At 41.1% G+C, this 19,429-nt stretch overlaps 1 protein-coding gene across 1 annotated transcript in view; it reads right to left on the minus strand.

The window, feature by feature from the left end:
• Positions 1 to 19,429, minus strand: part of RFC1 (replication factor C subunit 1) — a 79,073-nt gene that overhangs the window by 53,927 nt on the left and 5,717 nt on the right. The window contains 2 exon segments of the mRNA XM_033214009.1: positions 2,681 to 2,756; positions 9,523 to 9,651. Coding sequence (XP_033069900.1) covers positions 2,681 to 2,756; positions 9,523 to 9,651 — 205 coding nt within the window.

A 19,429-nucleotide genomic window follows, 5' to 3' on the forward strand; every position in this document is an offset into this window, starting at 1 on the left:
TCTGCCTCCCTATTCCTTGTGACTACACTGAGCCCACCCAGATAATCCAGCATAATGTCCCTATTTTATTTTTCCTTTTTGAGACGGAGTCTCACCCTGTTGCCCAAGCTGGAGTGCAGTGGAGTGATCTCAGCTCACTGCAACCTCTGCCTTCTGGGTTCAAGCAATTCTCCTGCCTCAGACTCCTCAGTAGCTGGGACTACAGGCGCGTGCCACCACACCCGGTTAATTTTTGTATTTTTAGTAGAGACGGGGTTTTACTATGTTGGCCAGGCTGGTCTGGAACTCCTGACTGACCTCAAGTGATCCACCTGCCTCAGCCTCCAAAAGTGCTGGGACTACAGGCAAGAGCCACCACGCCTGACCTAATCTCCCTACTTTTAAGGTCATCTGATTAGCCATCTTAACACCATCTGTAACTTTTACTTCCCCTTCCCATATAACCTAATATAGTCACAGGTTCTAGGAATTAGGCTGTGGATATCTTTTGGGGCCATTATTCTGTTTACCACAGCCTAATCTCCCAGGGCACTTAAATAAAAGTCAGGAAAAAAGTGTGAGTACCTGGCATAGTGCCTGGTACAAAATAGATGTTTCATAAACTTTAGTGTCCTTCCTCTTCCCTTGCACCATGCATTTATAAATCCTGTCACACTGTAGTAAACTATATCAAACACATTTCCAGTTTCCCAACAAACAAAACTCCTGGGGAAGAGGAACACGTACTTCTTTCAAATTCTTTACAATACAGAGCAATAAAAGGCACACAGTAAACACTTAAGTACTTTCAGAATTCAGAACCTTTGATAGTACTGTGAAAATCTTGACAATCCATAAATGCTTCTTTAGGCACATTTTTTATTTTAAGAATTCACACCAGAAGGCCGGGTACAGTGGCTCACGCCTGTAATCCCAACACTTTGGAAGGCCAAGGCAGGCAAAATCACCTGAGGTCAGGAGTTCAAGACCAGCCTGGCCAACATAGTGAAATCCCTCTTCTACTAAAAGCTACAAAAATTAGCCAGGCATGGTGGTGGGCACCTGTAATCCCAGCTACTTGGGAGGCTGAGGCAGGAGAATCGCTTGAACCCAGGAGGCAGAGGTTGTAGTGAGCAGAGGTCGTGCCACTGCACTCCAGCCTTGGTGAGAGACCAAAACTCTGTCTCAAAAAAAAATAAAAATAAAACAGAAGAGACAGATCTTCTCCACAAAAGCAAAAACTGACACTTTCTGAATTCTATCATCATCTTACCATCATTTTGTGCATCATAAAAGGCATGCAAAAAAATATGTTCCCTATTTTAAAATTACATTCAAAGAAAAGCCTTTAAATTGTGTTTATTCCTTTTTAAATGCAACCCAAAAAAGCCAGATCTTTCAATAAGGCACAAAAATTAAATTTTAGATTTTTGCTTTAAAAACAGTATTCTGGCCGGGCGCGGTGGCTCAAGCCTGTAATCCCAGCACTTTGGGAGGCCGAGACGGGCGGATCACGAGGTCAGGAGATCGAGACCATCCTGGCTAACACGGTGAAACCCCGTCTCTACTAAAAATACAAAAAAAAAACTAGCCAGGCGAGGTGGCGGGCGCCTGTAGTCCCAGCTACTTGGGAGGCTGAGGCAGGAGAATGGCGTGAACCCGGGAGGCGGAGCTTGCAGTGAGCTGAGATCTGGCCACTGCACTCCAGTCCGGGCCACAGAGCGAGACTCCGCCTCAAAAAAAAAAAAAAAAAAAACAGTATTCTAAGGCACTATTTTTCAAATTTAACTTCCAACAACCTCAACTGGAAAAGAAATTAATACAAGTATTTTTAAAAATAACAGGGCCAGATGCAGAGGCTCGTGCCTGCAATCTCAACACTTTGAAAGGCCGAGGAAGGTGAATTGCTTGAGGCCAGGAGTTCGAGACCAGCCTGGGATACGTGGTAAAACCCCATCTCCACCAAAATTACAAAAATTAGCTAGACATGGTGCTGCACGCCTGTAGTTCCAGCTACTGCAGTGTCCGAAGCGCAAGAATCACTTGAACCTGGGAGGCAGAGGTTGCAGTGACCCAGGATCACACCACTGCATTCCAACTTGGGCAACAGGGCAAGACTGTCTCTAAATAAATCAATTAAATTAAATAAAAACACATATATCCAAATTAAGTTTGACAAATGCTGCATACTCTATCACTTTCTGAAGGAATCTTTAATACAAACAGATTTTGGTTCTGATAAGTTCTATAATAAACTTATTTGAAATTTCACTTGAGCATACAGCACCCTTCTCACAGCACTTATTAACACCTCAGAGAGCTATGTGTCTCAGATCATAGTTTACTTTTTTTTTTTTTTTTGCGACAAAGTCTCACTCTTGTCAGCCTGACTGGAGTACAGTGGCGATCTTGACTCACTGCCACTTCTGCCTCCGGGGTTCAATCAATTCTCATACCTCAGCCTCCCGAGTAGCTGGGATTGCAGGCGCATGCCACCACACCCAGCTAATTTTTGTATTTCTAATAGAGATGGGGTTTCACCATGTTGGCCAGGCTGGTCTCAAACTCCAGACCTCAAGTCATCTGCCTGCCTTGGCCTCCCAAAGTGCTGGGATTACAGGCGTGAGCCACCACACCCATCACTGTGCTAAGGGATATACAATAACTTTAAAACTTTAAAGCTCCTCAGAAGAAACATTACCTGAATCATAGATGATCCTCTTTTTCTTGCTTGGTTGCTTTTGTTTGAAGTCATCCTCTTTACGGGAGCTACTTACCTATAAACATCACAGTATAATCAGAACATAAATAAGCCTATATAACTATCCTTTTTTTCTCGTTAGATTTGGGCTCAGTCGTTTTAACCAGGAGGAATTTTGCACCCCCGCCCCCCACTAGAAGACATTTTTCAATGTCTAGAAACATTTTTACTTGTCATAAATAGGGGTAGGGAGGTTTACTGTCATCTAACAAGTAGATCAGGGATGCTACTAAACATCCTACAAAGCATAGGACAGTCCTCCACAACAAAGAATTCTCCAGCCTAAACTGTCAGTAATATACCCTTATTGGCTAAAACTAGGCCAGACAGTAACTGTACCACAATGGGAAAAAAAGAATTACAGAAAACACTATAATATTATTCAGCTCCACTTTCAACACTAACCTATGTATACAGCAAAGAATAAAAGGATATCAGATATTACAAGCCAAGTGCTTTCTGAAAATGAAAAGGCAGAAACAGGAATAAATGCTAATCTAGTGGCCTACCACTGCCAATGCCCCTTAGGAAACTAAATAAAACCGGCCATGCACAGTGGCTCATGCCTGTAATCCCAACACTTTGGGAGGCCAAGGCAGGCGGACCACCTGAGGTCAGGAGTTCAAGACCAGCCTGACCAACATGGAGAAACTCTGTCTCAACTAAAAATACAAAATTAGACAGGTGTGGTGGTGCATGCCTGTAATCCCAGCTACTCGGGAGGCTGAAGAAGGAGAATCGCTTGAACCTGGGGGGCAGAAGTTGCAGTGAGCCAAGATTGCACCATTGCACACCAGTCTGTGCAACAAGAGTGAAACTCCACCTCAAAAAAAAAAAACACTAAATAAAACCAATGCAAAAGGTATTATTTATATTTTGTAGTTAAACATCACATTTCTAACATATTCAAATTTTCTCAGAAAGCATCAAGAAGTCAGACAGTGAAAAAACTGATTATAATCAATTATAAGGTAGAAATAGAAACTATTCCTATCCATTACAATAAAACTTCAAAAACATAAGAACAATCAACTAGCTTGCAATAAAATGGATCAAATGAGCAATTATAATTTACATATACCACTGGATCAAGGACAGAGTCAGAATCAACTACAACTCAAAAGTAATAGAAGAAGGTATCAAGGAAAGGAGAAAGCCACAGAAAGAAATCCCAAATTCTGCCTGTAAACTTTACCCAAATCTCTGGCTATCTCCTGAATTATACATACGTGGAACAACTCCTAGTGCTTAGCTAAGGTTAAAAGAATTGAATAAAGATTTCAGCTGCTGCCCATTACAGGGTAGGCAAGAGTTTAGAACTTGAGTGCAGCCAAGATCAATGCCTGATAAACCAAAAGAATCAACACTCTTTGAAGGAATGTAACAGGATCCAAAGTTCCTACACTGTATCATTCACAATGTCCAAGATAATCCAAAATAACTAGAACATACAAATAAAAAGGAAATGTGACCTGTCGAGGTTAATTTTATGTGTGAACCTGACTGAACCACAAGATGTCCACATATTTGGTCAAACATCATATTGGGTGTTTCTGCAAGGATGTTTTTGAATGAGCTTAATATTTAAATCAATAGACTAAGTAAAGCATATTGCCCTCCCTGATGGCATTCAGTCTCATCCAATCAGCTGAAAGTCTGAAAAGAACAAAGGCTAACCCTCTCCTGAATGAGAGGGAATTCCTCCTGCCCGACTGCCTTAGAGCTGGGACATCTCTGGGATACTTTCTTCCTGCCTTTGGACTCCCAATTAAAACATCAAGGTACCAATTCTTGGTAATAAATCTCTCTATGTAGACACACATGCATCCTACTGCTTCTGTTTCTCTACAGAACTCTGACTGTATAATACAGATTTTGGTACCAAGAAATGGGGTACTACTGTAAAAAAAAAAAAAAAAAACCTAAAATACAGAAGTGACTTTGGAATTGGGTAGAGGCTAGACGTTTTCTAGCATGTAGAAAAAGCCTAGACAGCCATGAAGGGACTGCTGATAGAAATATGAACTTTAGATGTAATAACAATGAGAGCTGATGAAGAAAAGAGAAGAGCTAGAGAAGAAGCCTCTTTCATCTCAGAGCATATATCATCATGAACAGAATGTTGGTATAAATATGAATGTTAAAGGCCAACCTGGTGAGGTTTTACATGGAAATGAGAAAGAGATTATTGGAAATTGGAAGAAAGGCAATTCTTACTATAAAGTGGCACAGAACTTGGCCAAGTTGGGTCCTAGTGCTTTGTAAAAGATGGAACTTGTGAACGATGAAACCACATATTTAGCTGAGGAGATCTCAAAGCAAAATCTTGAAGATGTGGCCTGAGTCCTTCTGACTGCTTGTAGTCAAATGCAAAAGGGAAGAGATGAACTACAGAAGAAACTGTTCAGCAAAAAGGGACCAGAGCTTGAAGGTTTGTAAAATTCTCAGCCTGTCCATATTTCAAAAAATGATAAAGCATGTTCTAGGCCGGACGTGGTAGCTCACACCTGTAATCTCTGCACTTTGGGAGGTCGAGGCAGGCAGATCACTTGAGGTCAGGAGTTTGAGACCAGCCTGGCCAATATGGTGAAACCCCAACTCTAGCAAAAATACAAAAAATTAGCTGGACAGTGGCACGCGACTACAGTCCCAGCTACTCACCAGGGTGAGGCAGGAGATTAACTTCAATCTGGGAGACGGAGGTTGCAGTGAGCTGAGATCGCGCCACTGCACTCCAGTCTGGGCAACAGAGCAAGATTGTTTAAAAAAAAAAAAAAAAAGAAAAGAAAAGAAAAAGCATGTTCTAAAGAGAATAGCAAGGATGTAGCTGGAGTATCACTGGATAAAGAGATTATGGGATTATACAAGCAAAAACACTGTCAGTTTGAATTGAAGAGCATGGAGAAAGGACAAAAATGAAAGAAGGCTGTCAGGCTTCTGAGATTCCAGTGACAGGACAACAGGGCTATTTTTCAAGAAAAGGGAAGAATGGCCCCAAAAGCAATTCAGAGACCAACCATCAGAACTGCCTCTTCAAAAGATGGAGCTTGGGCCGGGCGCGGTGGCTCAAGCCTGTAATCCCAGCACTTTGGGAGGCCGAGGCGGGCGGATCACGAGGTCAGGAGATCGAGACCCTCCTGGCTAACACGGTGAAACCCCGTCTCTACTAAAAATACAAAAAACTAGCCGGGCGCGGTGGTGGGCGCCTGTAGTCCCAGCTACTCGGAGGCTGAGGCGGGAGAATGGCGTGAACCCGGGAGGCGGAGCTTGCAGTGAGCCGAGATCGCGCCACTGCACTCCAGCCTGGGCGACACAGTGAGACGCCGTCTCAAAAAAAAAAAAAAAAAAGATGGAGCTTGGTTTCAACAGATGAGACAGCCACCACCCAAAGCCTTGTGGGCAGGATGGCCCAGCAGAGCTGCAGAAGCAGGACAGCTGCCTATGGTTGTGGGGGTAGAGCCACTAACCCAGTGGGTCTAGAGGGCAGGGCATCAAGCCAAAGAGTATTATTTTCAAGGCTTAAGTTCTGATGGAATTTGCCGTGCTAGGTTTTGGACTTGTTTGGGATCCATCGCCCCTCCCTGCCTTCTGATTTTTCCTCTTTGGAACGGTAATGTCTACCCTATATGTCTGTTCTACTATCATATTTTAGAAGCACATTCCTCATCTGGTTTCACAGGTTCACAACTAGAGAGAAATTTTGCCTCAGGATGATTCATACCTCAAGTATCACCCATATCTGATTAGGATGATATTTATATGAGACTGTGAACTTCAGACTTGATGCTGAAATAAGACTTTGGGGGCTGCTATGATGGAATGAATGTATTTTGCATGCAAGAAGGACATAAATTTTGAGTGGCCATGGATGGAATGTTATGTCCCGAATGTCTGTGTCCCCAAAATTCACATGTTGAAGCCATAACCTTCAGGGTGGCTATATTTGGAGGTGGAATCTCTAAACAAGTAATTAAGGATAAATAAGGTCATAAGGGTGGGGCTCTGATCTGACAGGATTCGCATTCTGTAAGAACAGACACCAGAGTGCTCATTCAATTTCTCTCTCTCTCTCTTTCTCCACCAGAGTGCTCAATCTCTCTCTTCACCCAAATGCACTAAGAAGAGACTATGTGAGGACACAGCAAGAAGGGAGCCATGTACCAACCAGGAAAAAGGCCCTCACCAGACACCTAATCAGCCAGTACCATCTACTTTACAGTATTTTGTTATGGTGACCTGAACTAACACATGACCCAAAGAATCAGGACAAAAGGCACTTAATGAAGACCAATCTTGATATAACCCAGATGTCAGCATTAGCAGACAAGAATTTTCAAGCAGTGCACTACTAGGCCGGGCGCAGTGGCTCATGCCTATAATTCCAGCACTTTGGGAGGCCGGGGCAGGTAGATCACCTGAGGTCGGGAGTTTGAGACCAGCCTGGCCAATATGGAGAAACCTCAACTCTCCTAAAAATACAAAATTAGTCGGGCATGGGGGCGCATGCCTGAAATCCCAGCTACTAGGGAGGCTGAGGTAGGAGAATTGCTTGAACCCAGGAGGCAGAGGTTGCGGTGAGCCAAGATCATGCCATTGCACTCCAACCTGGGCAACAAGAGCAAAACTCCGTCTCAAAATAAAAAATAAAAAATAAAGCAGCTATTATAATTACACTCAAGGACCTAAAGGAGAGAAATTAAAGTTACGAAAAAGAAACAAATGAAAATTCTAGAATTGAAAAATACAATATATAAAATAAAAATTCACTAGATAGCCTTAACAGCAAATTGGTGAGAAAAGAAGAATCAATGAACTTAAAGACAGAAAAAGAGAGTACTCAATCTGAAAAAAAGACTGATAAAAATGAACAAGGCTCAATGATCCCTGAGATAATATCAAAACTTTTAATGTTTATGTAATTATAGTTCAAGAAGAGGAGAGAGAATGAGACAGAAAAAATATTTAAAGAAATTATAGCAAAAAGTTCCCAATTTTGATAAAAGATATAAATTTACAGATTAAAGAAGCTCAGAAACCCAAAACAGGATAAACACAAGAAAACCACACTCAGGTATGCCATAGTCAAACTGCTGAAAACCAAAAATTAAAAAATTCTTTAATGAACCATGAGAAAAACAACACACATGAGAAAACAATATGAATGACTGGAGGCATCTCATCAGACAAACTGGAAGCCAAAAAACAGTGGAACATCTTTAAAAGGCTTAAATTTTTAAAAAAACGGTCAACCCAAAATTCCATATCCAGCAAAAATAACCTTCAAGAATGAAGGCAAAATACAGGCATTTTCAGATTAACAAAAACTTAGCAGAGGTTTATCACCAACAGACCTACACTACAAAAAAATGCTAAAGAAAATTCTTCAAATTGAAAGAAAATGACGTTAGATGAAAACTCAGATCTTCAGTGAGAAATGAACAGCATCAGAAATAGCAAATACGTGTGTAAAATAAAAAGAGCAATTTTTGCCTTAATTTTTTTTAAAAAATGCACATCTTTTTAAAGCAAAATTACATTGAATTGTGCAGTATTAACATATGTAGGTGTAATATATATGACAACTAGGGCGTAAAGAATGGAGTGATGGTGGCAGATGGACTTGCAGAGTTGCAAAATGGTTACACTTTACATAAAGTAAAATAATATTAATTCAAATATGCTACTGCAGCCATGGCCTATTTTCCATGTTGACATTATATCTTAGTTTCTCTCAGGCCCATAGAGAACAGGGGAAAGAATAAAGCTTTCCTCCAAAGCCTTCCATCACCAGAAATCTCATACCATCCACCTGAGCATAGGAGTTCATGTCTCTGTGAGCAAACTTTGGTCTTAAAATGCAAAGTGTTAACAACTAAAAAGGGTTATATCTCTACATCAGGAAAACATGAAGCTATGAATGTAGTAAGTTACATTAATTAGAATTAGTGGCCAGGCATGGTGGCTCACACCTGTAATCACAACACCTTGGGAGACAAGGGCAGGAGGATCACTTGAGGCCAGGAGTTCAAGACCAGCCTGTCTAACATAATTGAGACCCCATCTCTATCAAAAAATAATTTTTTTTAATTAGCCAAGCACAATGGCAAGCACCTGTAGTTCTGGCTACATGGAAGGTAAAGCCAGGAGGATCATTTGAGGCCAGGAGTTCAAGGCTGCAGTGGGCTGTGATCATGATACTGCACTCCAGCCTGGGAAACAGGGCAAGATCCTGTCGAAAGAAGAGAAAAGAGAAGAGAAGAGGAAAAGAAAAAAGGAATGAGAAAAGAAAAAAGAAAAGAGAAAAGGAGAGAGAGAGAGAGAAAGAACAAACGAACAGCCTTATTACTCTTCTTCTTCCTCTGAGTTGAAACCTACTTCCTCTGAGTTGTTATCAAGCTTCCCAAGATATCAAGTATAAGAACTGAGGCTGGGCACAGTGGCTCACGCCTGTATTCCCAACACTTTGGGAGGCCGAGGGGGGAGGATCGCAAGGCCAGGAGATCCTACCATTGTAGCTAACACGGTGAAACCCCATCTCTACTAAATATGCAAAAAATTAGCCAGGCGTGGTGGCGGGTGTCTATAGTCCCAGCTACTCAGGAGGCTGAGGCAGGAGAATGGCGTGAACCTGAGAGGCAGAGCTTGCAATGAGCCGAGATCGTGTCACTGCACTCCAGCCCGGGCAACAGAGCAAGACTCCGTCTCAAAAAAAAAAAAAAAAGTATAAGAACTGAGCTTATTTTACATTTCATACAATGCAAAATTATATCCAGAAAACTAACCTTGATTTCCTTTATTCCTTTCTTTGCTTTTAAAGTTTCTTCATCAGACTTTGTTTTCTCATTCTTCTTTACTGTTTCAGTTACAAGTTTCTTTCCACTTGGTATTACTCCAAAGAATTTCCGAATGTCCTAAAAGAAAAAAAAAAACAGGAGATTCATGAATAAACATTAACTGCATAAAATTATAATTTCAATTGTAAGATGGGACAGCTTTATATACACACTGGGTTACCCTGAGTAATTTCTCCCTATCAAGATAGTTCCATGAATACAGTAGCTTTCTTTTCATGTGCACAAGTTAACTGATAACTTTACCTGAGTTAAGAATAATTTGTCAGCCAGGCACAGCGGCTCACGCCTGTAATCCCTCCACTTTGGGAGGCCAAGGCAAGTGGGTCACTTGAGGTCAGGAGTTTGAGACCAGCCTGGCCAACACGGTGAAACCCCATCTCTACTAAAAACACAAAAAATTAGCTGGGCATGATGGCAGGCGCCTGTAATTCCAGCTACTTGGGAGTCTGAGGGAGCAGAATTGCTTGAACCCAGGAGGCAGAGGTTGCAGTGAGCCCAGGTCACACCACTGCACTCCAGCCTGCCTGGGAGACATAGCGAGAGTCCGTCTCAAAAAAAAAAAAAAAACAACAACAACAACAAAAGAATAATTGGTCTAATGAAAAGTAATATAAATTCTCAGAATCAGGCCAAAAATAGACCAAAATAAGCAAGTGATATTTTTGCTAATGACAGCAGAGTTACTAAAGAGGCACGTAGCAGTTACTTATTATTGATCATGCATGCACATACACATCCACATCCACATCCCATCATCCCAGGAACAACTGGGGAGAAGACAAAGTTGGAGAATATGATCCTTGTCGGTGGAACGTATACTCCAGTCTGAAAGAAGAATAACTCTCACAACCCTAACCATTCCTGGCAACTAAAAACCTCCTAATTGTTTTCCTTTATATGATTGTTCAACATTCTGAAGAAAAAAAACCTTTGATGCTTATTACAATATCCTCTTTAATCACCCCCGTGTTAAACCACAGAATTCAAATTAATCATACTAAAACATTTACAATGTAATTGTATTTAATTACAATTAAAATCAATCACTTTTCCTAACCTTTGCATAGTCTTCCCCACCTCTCTAAAATTTAGTTTAAGAAATTGCGGTATAGAGGAAAGGGAACAGACCTTAGAATCGGAAGCCTTAATTCAAATCTGTGCTCTAGTGTTTTCTACCTGTGTGATTTTGGGCAAGCTACTGTGTGTTATCTGTTTTCTCCTCAGTAAAGTGGGACTAATACTGACCCTTTATGTGGATTAATTATGCATCTACCACAATTCTGGCTCAGTAAAAATCTTCCCCTCATCTCATTTCTGAACTATCATCCCTTCATATTACTGAAACACTCTGTTTATCATAATCTCTGCTTACAGAAAAGGGTATAAGGAAGAAAAAATAATGAGAACGTAGGATCTGAATTCCAAAGAACTGGGTTTAAGAACCACCTGTATCATTTTCCCTCTTCCTATCCTTGATGGTTGTAATCACCAGTTTTTATCACTTTTTATCCCTATAGCCTACCTCTCTTTATTGCATGAGAGAAATGCCTACAAAAGTACTTTGTAAAGTTTAAGGAAAGTTAGCAATTATTTCCTAGATCCTGACAATAATTGTTACACTCTTACAATGTCAAAAATCCCAAATAAGTGTGAAACACACACACACACAAATAACTTTGTGGCTAAGCCAATAAACAAAGCAGATAATTGAGGTACATAGCATGTTAAATAATTTTTTTAAAAGGTCAGGCAAGGTAGCTCATGCCTGTAATCCCAGCCACTTTGGGAGGTCGATGCGAAATAATCACTTGAGGCCAGTTCAAGACCAGCCTGGTCAACATGGTGAAAACCCATTTCTACTAAAAATCTGAAAATTAGCTAGGCATGGTGGCGCATGCCTATAATCCAACTACTCAGAAGACTGGAGCACAAGAATCGCTTGAACCTGGGAGGCAGAAGTTGCAGTGTGGTGAGATTACACCACTGCACTCCAGCCTAGGTGACAGAATGAGACTTTGTCTCAAAAATAAATAAATAAATAAATAAAAATAAATTTAAAAAAAGATTAAAGACTTCTCTGGCTTTATATATATCCTCTTTTGTAAATCTCCTAGTTACAAATCCATCCTAATTAAATCTAAGTTTAAAAGATACTGCTTACAGAATGGGTGTCTCAGCTATGAAACTGAGACATCTGTGTCAGATGCTAAAGAGGAGAAGAACAATAAAGAAAACCACCGTCTTTCTTATAATTACAGAGAATCAAGTCTGAGGCTGACAACTACTTTATTGCTTCTGGAGTAAATGAGTTTCACATCAGTTTCACTTATTTGAAATTACACAGTGATTCTTCAGTCAAACAATTGTGACTGTTCTAAGTGAGCTCATAGATGGAAACATTTTAAAAATAAAAATAAAAAGTAGTGATTGTTTAAACACACACAGAGAAAGACAGAGTGATAGTTCATGTGCGCCATGGAAATAACCAAACTGTAAATTAATAATCTGGTTAAAGCAAGTGGTGGTTTTCAACCTGTTTTCAGACCAAAAATGCTTAAAACTGAGAAGAGAAAGAAAACAAAATGTAATTCAGGACATCGAGCTACTGGTGACATTGAGTTGTCTGGGTTTTGTCTGCACAAAAATCTGCACTGCCACTCCTTAGCACTGTTACACCATTTCCTCCCTATGTAATTATTTCCACTCACATCCTCCTTTCTTTCCTTTTGCATTACTTTACCCTACTCCCCTAAACTACCCCATACTCTGATGGCAACCTAAGAGTTAAAGAAATTTCAGCATCCTAACTCAGTATACATCAAAAATCAAAGTTTTTAGAAAATAATTTTCATCAGAATGGAAGACATTTTACTCATACTTTTTTAGAACTATCTCCAGTGTGAGCAGTTGTCTGGGGTGTAAACATCTAAGAGGCAAAGGTCAGCAATTTGTCCTTAATTTAAAGCATGTGACTTCACCTGACTCTTCCAATTAACATTTGCTGTCCAGTGTTCTAGACCTTCAAAGAATTCATGAAATGCAGAAAAACAAGTCTAACTCCCAAATAATGGATCTAAACATTTCTCTTGCCTGCATAGAATAATTCTTGTTGAGCATATGAGTGGAGAAAAGAACAAGTGTTTATATTTATTTTTCAATCTTGGCAAGTGGAAGGCCCTCAAAGCAGAACATCAAGGCCAGAAACCATCCCTAAAGAAAGGTAGATTTTACTACACAAAAATAAAAGTGCCATAAACAAAGTTAAAATGCAAGCAACAGAGCTGGGCAGTGTGGTGCACACCTATAATCCCAGCTACCAGAGAGGCTGAGAAAAGAGGATTGCTTGAACCCAGGAGTTCAAATTCAGCCTGGACAACATAGTGAAACTATCTCAAAAAAAAAAAAAAAAAAGCAACTAACTTAAAAATATCTACAACAGGCTGGACGCAGTGGCTCACACCTGTAATTCCAGCACTTTCGAGGCCGAGGCAGGTGGACTGTTTGAGACTAGCAGTTTGAGACCAGCCTGGCCAACATAGCAAAACCCTGTCTCTACTGAAAATACAAAAATTGGTCAGGTGTGGTGGTGCACGCCTGTAATCCTAGCTACTCAGGGGGCTGAGGCACAAGAATCCCTGAACCTCGGAGGCAGAGGTTGCAGTGAGCCGAGAATGCCCCTTTGCACTCCAGTCTGGGCAACAGAGTGACACTCGTCTCAAAAAAAAAAAAAAAAATATATATATATATATATATCTACAAAAGGCCAGGTGTGGTGGCCCACACCTGTAATCCCAACACTTTGAGAGGCCAAGGCGGGAGGATCATTTGAGCCCAAGAGTTCAATACCAGCCAGGGCAACACAGGGAGACCCCCATCTCTACAAATTAAAAAAAAAAAAAAATCAGCTTGGTGTGGTGGCACATGCCTGCATGCCTGTAGTCCCAGCTACTCAGGAGGCTGAGGTGGGAGGATCACTTGTGCAGCAAGAGTTTGAGGCTGCAGTGAGCCATGACCATCACACCACTGTACTCTAATCCAGGCAACAGAGCAATACCCTATCTTAAAATACACACACACACATACACACACATACACACACACACACACAACATGTAAAAAAGGGTTCCTACAAATCAATAAAAGATAACCCAACCAATAGAAAAATAAATAAAAGCTCTAATAGGCAAAGTATAAAAGATATGCAAAAAGCCAACAAACATAAAAAATGCTAGATGTCACAAATAAGCAGATACATTAAAACTTGATCATTTTCCCCTAAGTTTTAAAAGACTGATAACGCCCATATCTGTCAAGGATGTGGGGAAACAGATGCTCACACACTCTACTGCTGATAGAAGTAAAAACTGGTATAACCTCTGTCGGATACGATGGCTCACGCCTGTAATCCCAGCATTTTGGGAGGCCAAGGCGGGTGGATCACGAGGTCAAGAGATCGAGACCATCCTGGCCAACATGGTGAAACCCCATCTCTACTAAAAATACAAAAATTAGCTGGGCATGGTGGCGCACACCTGTAGTCCCAGCTACTTGGGAAGCTGAGGCAGGAGAATCGCTTGAACCCAGGAGGTAGAGGTTGCAGTGAGCTGAGATCATGCCACTGCACTCCGGCCTGGTGACAGAGCGAGACTTCACCTAAAAAAAAAAAAACTGGTATAACCTTTATGGAAGGCAATCTAGCCACACTTATCAAAATTTTAAAGGTACATACCCTTTGCCCTGTAATTTCATTTCTAAAAGAAATGGTAGGCAGGGCGTGATGGCTCACGCCTGTAAACCCAGCACTTTGGGAGGCTGAGGCAGGTACATCACGAGGTCAGGAGTTCCAGACCGTCCTGACCAACATGGCAAAACCTCATCTCTACTAAAAATACAAAAATTAGCTGGGCGTGGTAGTGTGTGCCTGTAATGCCAGCTACTCAGGAGACTGAGGCAGGAGAATCGCTTGAACCCGGGAGGCAGAGGTTGCAGTAGGCCAAGATCATACCACTCACTGCACTCCAGCCTGGGGAAATAGTGCAAAACTCCATCTTAAAAAAAAAAAAAAATTCATTGAACACATGAACTGTTATTTCTCAGGCCACTGACCTTCACAACTGCACTCAGAAAGAGAGGTTCTTGATTATGTAAAACAAAATAAATGGTAGATTTGTTTTTAAAGATTATGTATTAAAAGAATCTTTAATTGGGATTAACTTTGTGCTATGACTTTACCTAAGAAATTTTAAGAAGGTATTAAATTAATGCTGATTATATAGTATTTCTGAGTTAATAAAATTGAGTTTCTATAACTGATTTTCTGTTACTCTCATATTACAATATTGTGGCTACAAAAAACAAAAATATACTTTCACTTTTATTAGGACATTTCCTCTTCTTCAAAATTTGTTTGAAGCCAAACAAATAAGTTTTTTTAAAGAAATCAGAAATATCTCTAGATTTATAATTGATGTTACTAATTTAACAGTCTAGCATGAGTCTCAAAAACTTCTCTGAGGAAAACACTGGTGAGTGAAATGTAAGTGTGGTCTGAAAAACCTTTGAACAGTAACAAGTTCTAGCTAGGAAGAATTTTAAGAGCCCGCATCAACTCTTTTCATTCAACCATTCATTTATCCATTCAAGAAATATTTACTCAGAGCCTTTTATGGCCCAGGAACTATTCTTGATGCTTGGGATAAACAAAAGACGCTAGGTACTCTGTTCTTGCGAAGCTTTCATTCTACTTTCTGTTCCTAATCTTTCTTTAATCCGTCTTTAGAAAACAAAGCAGAGCACAGAAAAGAGAACAGATGAAATAAAGCACACTGAGGGAACAGAAATAGAGAATAGAAATTACTTTCCCTACTCACCCCAGTATCTGTTAAGTCTACCTGAGAGGCCACTCCCATGAGAGCAAAAAGACCCATTTCTACTGCTGTTGTGACAAGGGGGAAGTATAAGATTCTGAAGTCAAAATATTTACTATCATTGAGCTTTAGACTACGCATTCAATGAAACACTCTTATCACAGAAGTTTCCAAGTACCTGATCCAAAAATACAAACCGACACAGGCATATTAAATAGCAAATTGAAACAATTACCTAAATTAGGTTTAAAAAAATAAGTTATGTTTTCATACCTGCATAACTAAAGCATTTGAGACTGTTTATGCCTGATCGAACGGTTTATTTCAGAATTTTGACATTTTCACCAGGGCTAATGTACTCTGATTATGGTTTTTATTCATCCAGGAGCTAACTTTTTTTTTTTCTTGATACAGAGTCTCCCACTGTCGCCTAGGCTGGAGTGCAGTGGGGCGATTTCAGCTCACTGCAAGCTCCACCTCCCAGGTTCATGTGGTTGTCCTGCCTCAGTCTCCCAAGTAGCTGGGATTACAGGCACCCACCACCATACCCAGCTAATTTTTCTGTATTTTCAGTAGAGACAGGGTTTGACTATGCTGGCCAGGCTGGTTTCGAACTCCTGACCTCACAATCCGCCTCCCAAAGTGCCAGGAATACAGGCATGAGCCACAACGCGGAGCCCAGAAGCTAGCTTTCTACAACTGACTTCTGAGCCAAAAAAAATCAAATTTAAACTACTTAAATGAACACAGAAATTAAGTCCAACCGGGCCGGGTGCGGCGGCTCACACCTGTAATCCCAGCACTTTGGAGGCCGAGACGTGTGGACCACCTGAGGTCAGGAGTTCGAGACCAGCCTGACCTACGTGGAGAAGCCCTGTCTCTACTAAAAATGCAAAATTAGCCGGGCATGGTGGTGCACACCTGTAATCCCAGCTACTCGGGAGGCTGAGACAGCAGAATCGCTTGCACCCAGGAGGCGGAGGTTACGGTGAGCTGAGATTACGCCATTGCACTCCAGCCTGGGCAAGAGCGAAATTCCATTTCAAAAAAAAAGAAATTAAGTCCAAACTGAAGAGACCTACAACATAATAAAATAACTGTATTTCTCTAGGCTATATTATTCGTCACTAAGTGTTTTAATAGCTTAGATATAAAGTCATGCAACAGTGCTAGAGATGTTTTTATACCAGGAAGTTTTACCTTCTAGTTTATTTACATTTTTAGTGGAAATATAAAGTTTACTTGTACTTATTCATTCCTCTAATATTTGTGAAAAACGCACCGTGAGCCACACATTATACAGCAGTTCCCTCTCCTTGTGGCCCCTGCCATTACAGAGCTTATATGCTAGTGAAGGAAGTTGTCAATACCTGCAACAAGTTGCTCATTTATTAAAATAAGCCAAAATGTGTGCCAAGGAAACAAAGCAGGTGCTCTCCCACTCATCATGCCAATTGTTTTTATGCTTTTGTGGATGAAAGTACATAATATTTTCCACAGATACATGAAAAAACAAACATTTACACAAAACTTTGTATCCAATGTTAGGGGTTTTCCCCTAAAGCCTATTGGGAATCCCAAGTCAAAACTCCGGAACCACACACTCACACTGTGCGAACTAACTCACGCCTACTTAACCCCAGTACCACTTATGTACATACTGATACTTCCTAAATCTTGTGTCTGTTTCTCCAGACCAGCTCTGAACTCCATATTTTTGCAGCCAACATGCAGCCAAATCCATCTCTGTGCAAATCCCCCAAAGGTACCTCCAACTAATAATGTCCTCAACTAAATTTATCTTCAGCTGGGACTTGCTTCTCTCCCTTTATCCCCCATCTCCATGCACAGCACCACCATTCACCCAAAACAGAAACATGGCCACTGCTTTTCCTTCTCACTCTGACCTTCCACCTAATCATCCAACCTAAACTATCTCCCAAATACTGCTGTCTTCTCCCCTCTCTTCCCTCTGCTACTGCCCTGATTCAGGACTTCATTTGTTTACTTAACACACCTTTCTAGAGGCCTCACTCTGTGCCATGCAAGGATTTGAGCTCTTTTAAAATATTAAGTCATTCAGCCCATCAATCAACAAGTAGATTAAAAAAACTGTGACATATATATATACACATACACACACACACACACACACACACACACACACAATGGAATACTACTGAACCATAAAAAGGAATAAATTAATGGCATTCGCAGCAACCCAGATGGAACTGGAGACTATTATTCTAAGTAACTCTGGAATGAAAAACCAAACACTGTATGTTCTCACTCACTTATAAGTGGGAGCTAAGCTATGAGGATGCAAAGGCATAAGAACAATACAATGGGCTGGGCGCAGCACTTTGGGAGGCTGAGGTGGATGGATCACAAGGTCAGGAGATCGAGACCATCCTGGCTAACACGGTGAAACCCCGTCTCTATCAAAAATACAAAAAATTGGCTGGGCATGGTGGCAGGAGCCTGTAGTCCCAGCTACTCGGGAGGCTGAGGCAGGAGAATGGGGTGAACCAGGGAGGCGGAGCTTGCAGTGAGCTGAGATCACCACCGCACTCCAGCCTGGGCGACAGAGCAAGACTCCCTCTCAAAAACAAAATAATAATAATAATAATACAATGGACTCTAGGGAGTCAGGGAACCGGTGGGAAGGAAGTGAGGGATAAAAGACTACAAACTGGATTCATACATACGACTCAGGTGATGGATGCACCAAACTCTCACCTGTTCCCCAAAAACCCATGGAAATAAAAAATTTAAAAATAATAGTTAATAAATAAAAATGAAGGCAACACAAAAATATTTTCTTTTTTTGGCCGGGTACGGTGGCTCACACCTTAATCCCAGCACTTTGGGAGGCCAAGGCGGGTGGATGGCTTGAGGTCAGGAGTTCGAGACCAGCCTGGCCAACATAGTGAAACCTCATCACTACTGAAAATACAGAAATTGGCCAGGTGCGGTGGCTCACCCCCATAATCCCAGCACTTTGGGAGGCCGAGGCAGGCAGATCGCCAGAGGTCAGGAGTTCAAGAATAGCCTGGCCAACATGGGGAAACCCCGTCTTTACTAAAAACACAAAAAAATTAGCCAGATGTGGTGGCACATGCCTGTAGTCCCAGTTATTGGGGAGGCTGAGGCAAGAGAATCACTTGAACCAGGGCAGCAGAGGTTGGCAGTGAGCCAAGATCACGCCACTGCACTGCAGCCTGGGTGACAGGGCGAGACTCCACCTCTATTAAAAAAAAAAAAAAAAATTCAAAAATCAGCTGGGCATAGTGGCAAGCACCTGCAGTCCCAGCTACTTGGGAGGCTGAGGCAAGAGAATTGCTTGAACCTGGGAAGCGGAGGTTGCAGTGAGCTGAGATTGTACCACTGTGCTCCAGCCTGGGCAACAGAGCGAGACTCCACCTCAAAAAAAAAAGAAGAGAAAGCAAATTATGTGTTCATTTTATCTCTGAAGAGTACACAGTTTTATGCAAAGTAAGTACCGCAGTACACTGCAGAGTGGTTGACAAAATACTGTATTTTGGTTTTACTTCTCTATTTTGAAAGTAATAAAGAAATACAAATATTTCTGGTTAATATTTTTTAAAAGTCCATCAAATCCATGAGCAGAAATTGATTATCATCAACATACTTCACAAGTCTATCTAGGTATAAAAATATTTTATCCTAAAAATCACTAAAATGCAAAATCATATATCTGAATAAATTATAAAATGATCTAACTAGTAGGAGGACAGAAAAAAAAAAATCATGAAATAATTTTAAAGTATTTAACCCAGGCACAGTGGCTCACGCCTGTAATCCCAGCACTTTGGGAGGCTGAGGCGGACAGATTACCTGAGGCCAGGAGCTTGAGACCAGCCTGGCCAACAGGACAAAACCCCGTCTGCTAAAAACAGAAAAATCAGTCAGGTGTGGTGGCACATGCCTGTAATCCCAGCTACTTG

This window comes from Trachypithecus francoisi, unplaced genomic scaffold, assembly GCF_009764315.1.
Source record: "Trachypithecus francoisi isolate TF-2019V2 unplaced genomic scaffold, Tfra_2.0 Lachesis_group1, whole genome shotgun sequence".
Taxonomy (NCBI): Eukaryota; Metazoa; Chordata; class Mammalia; order Primates; family Cercopithecidae; genus Trachypithecus; species Trachypithecus francoisi.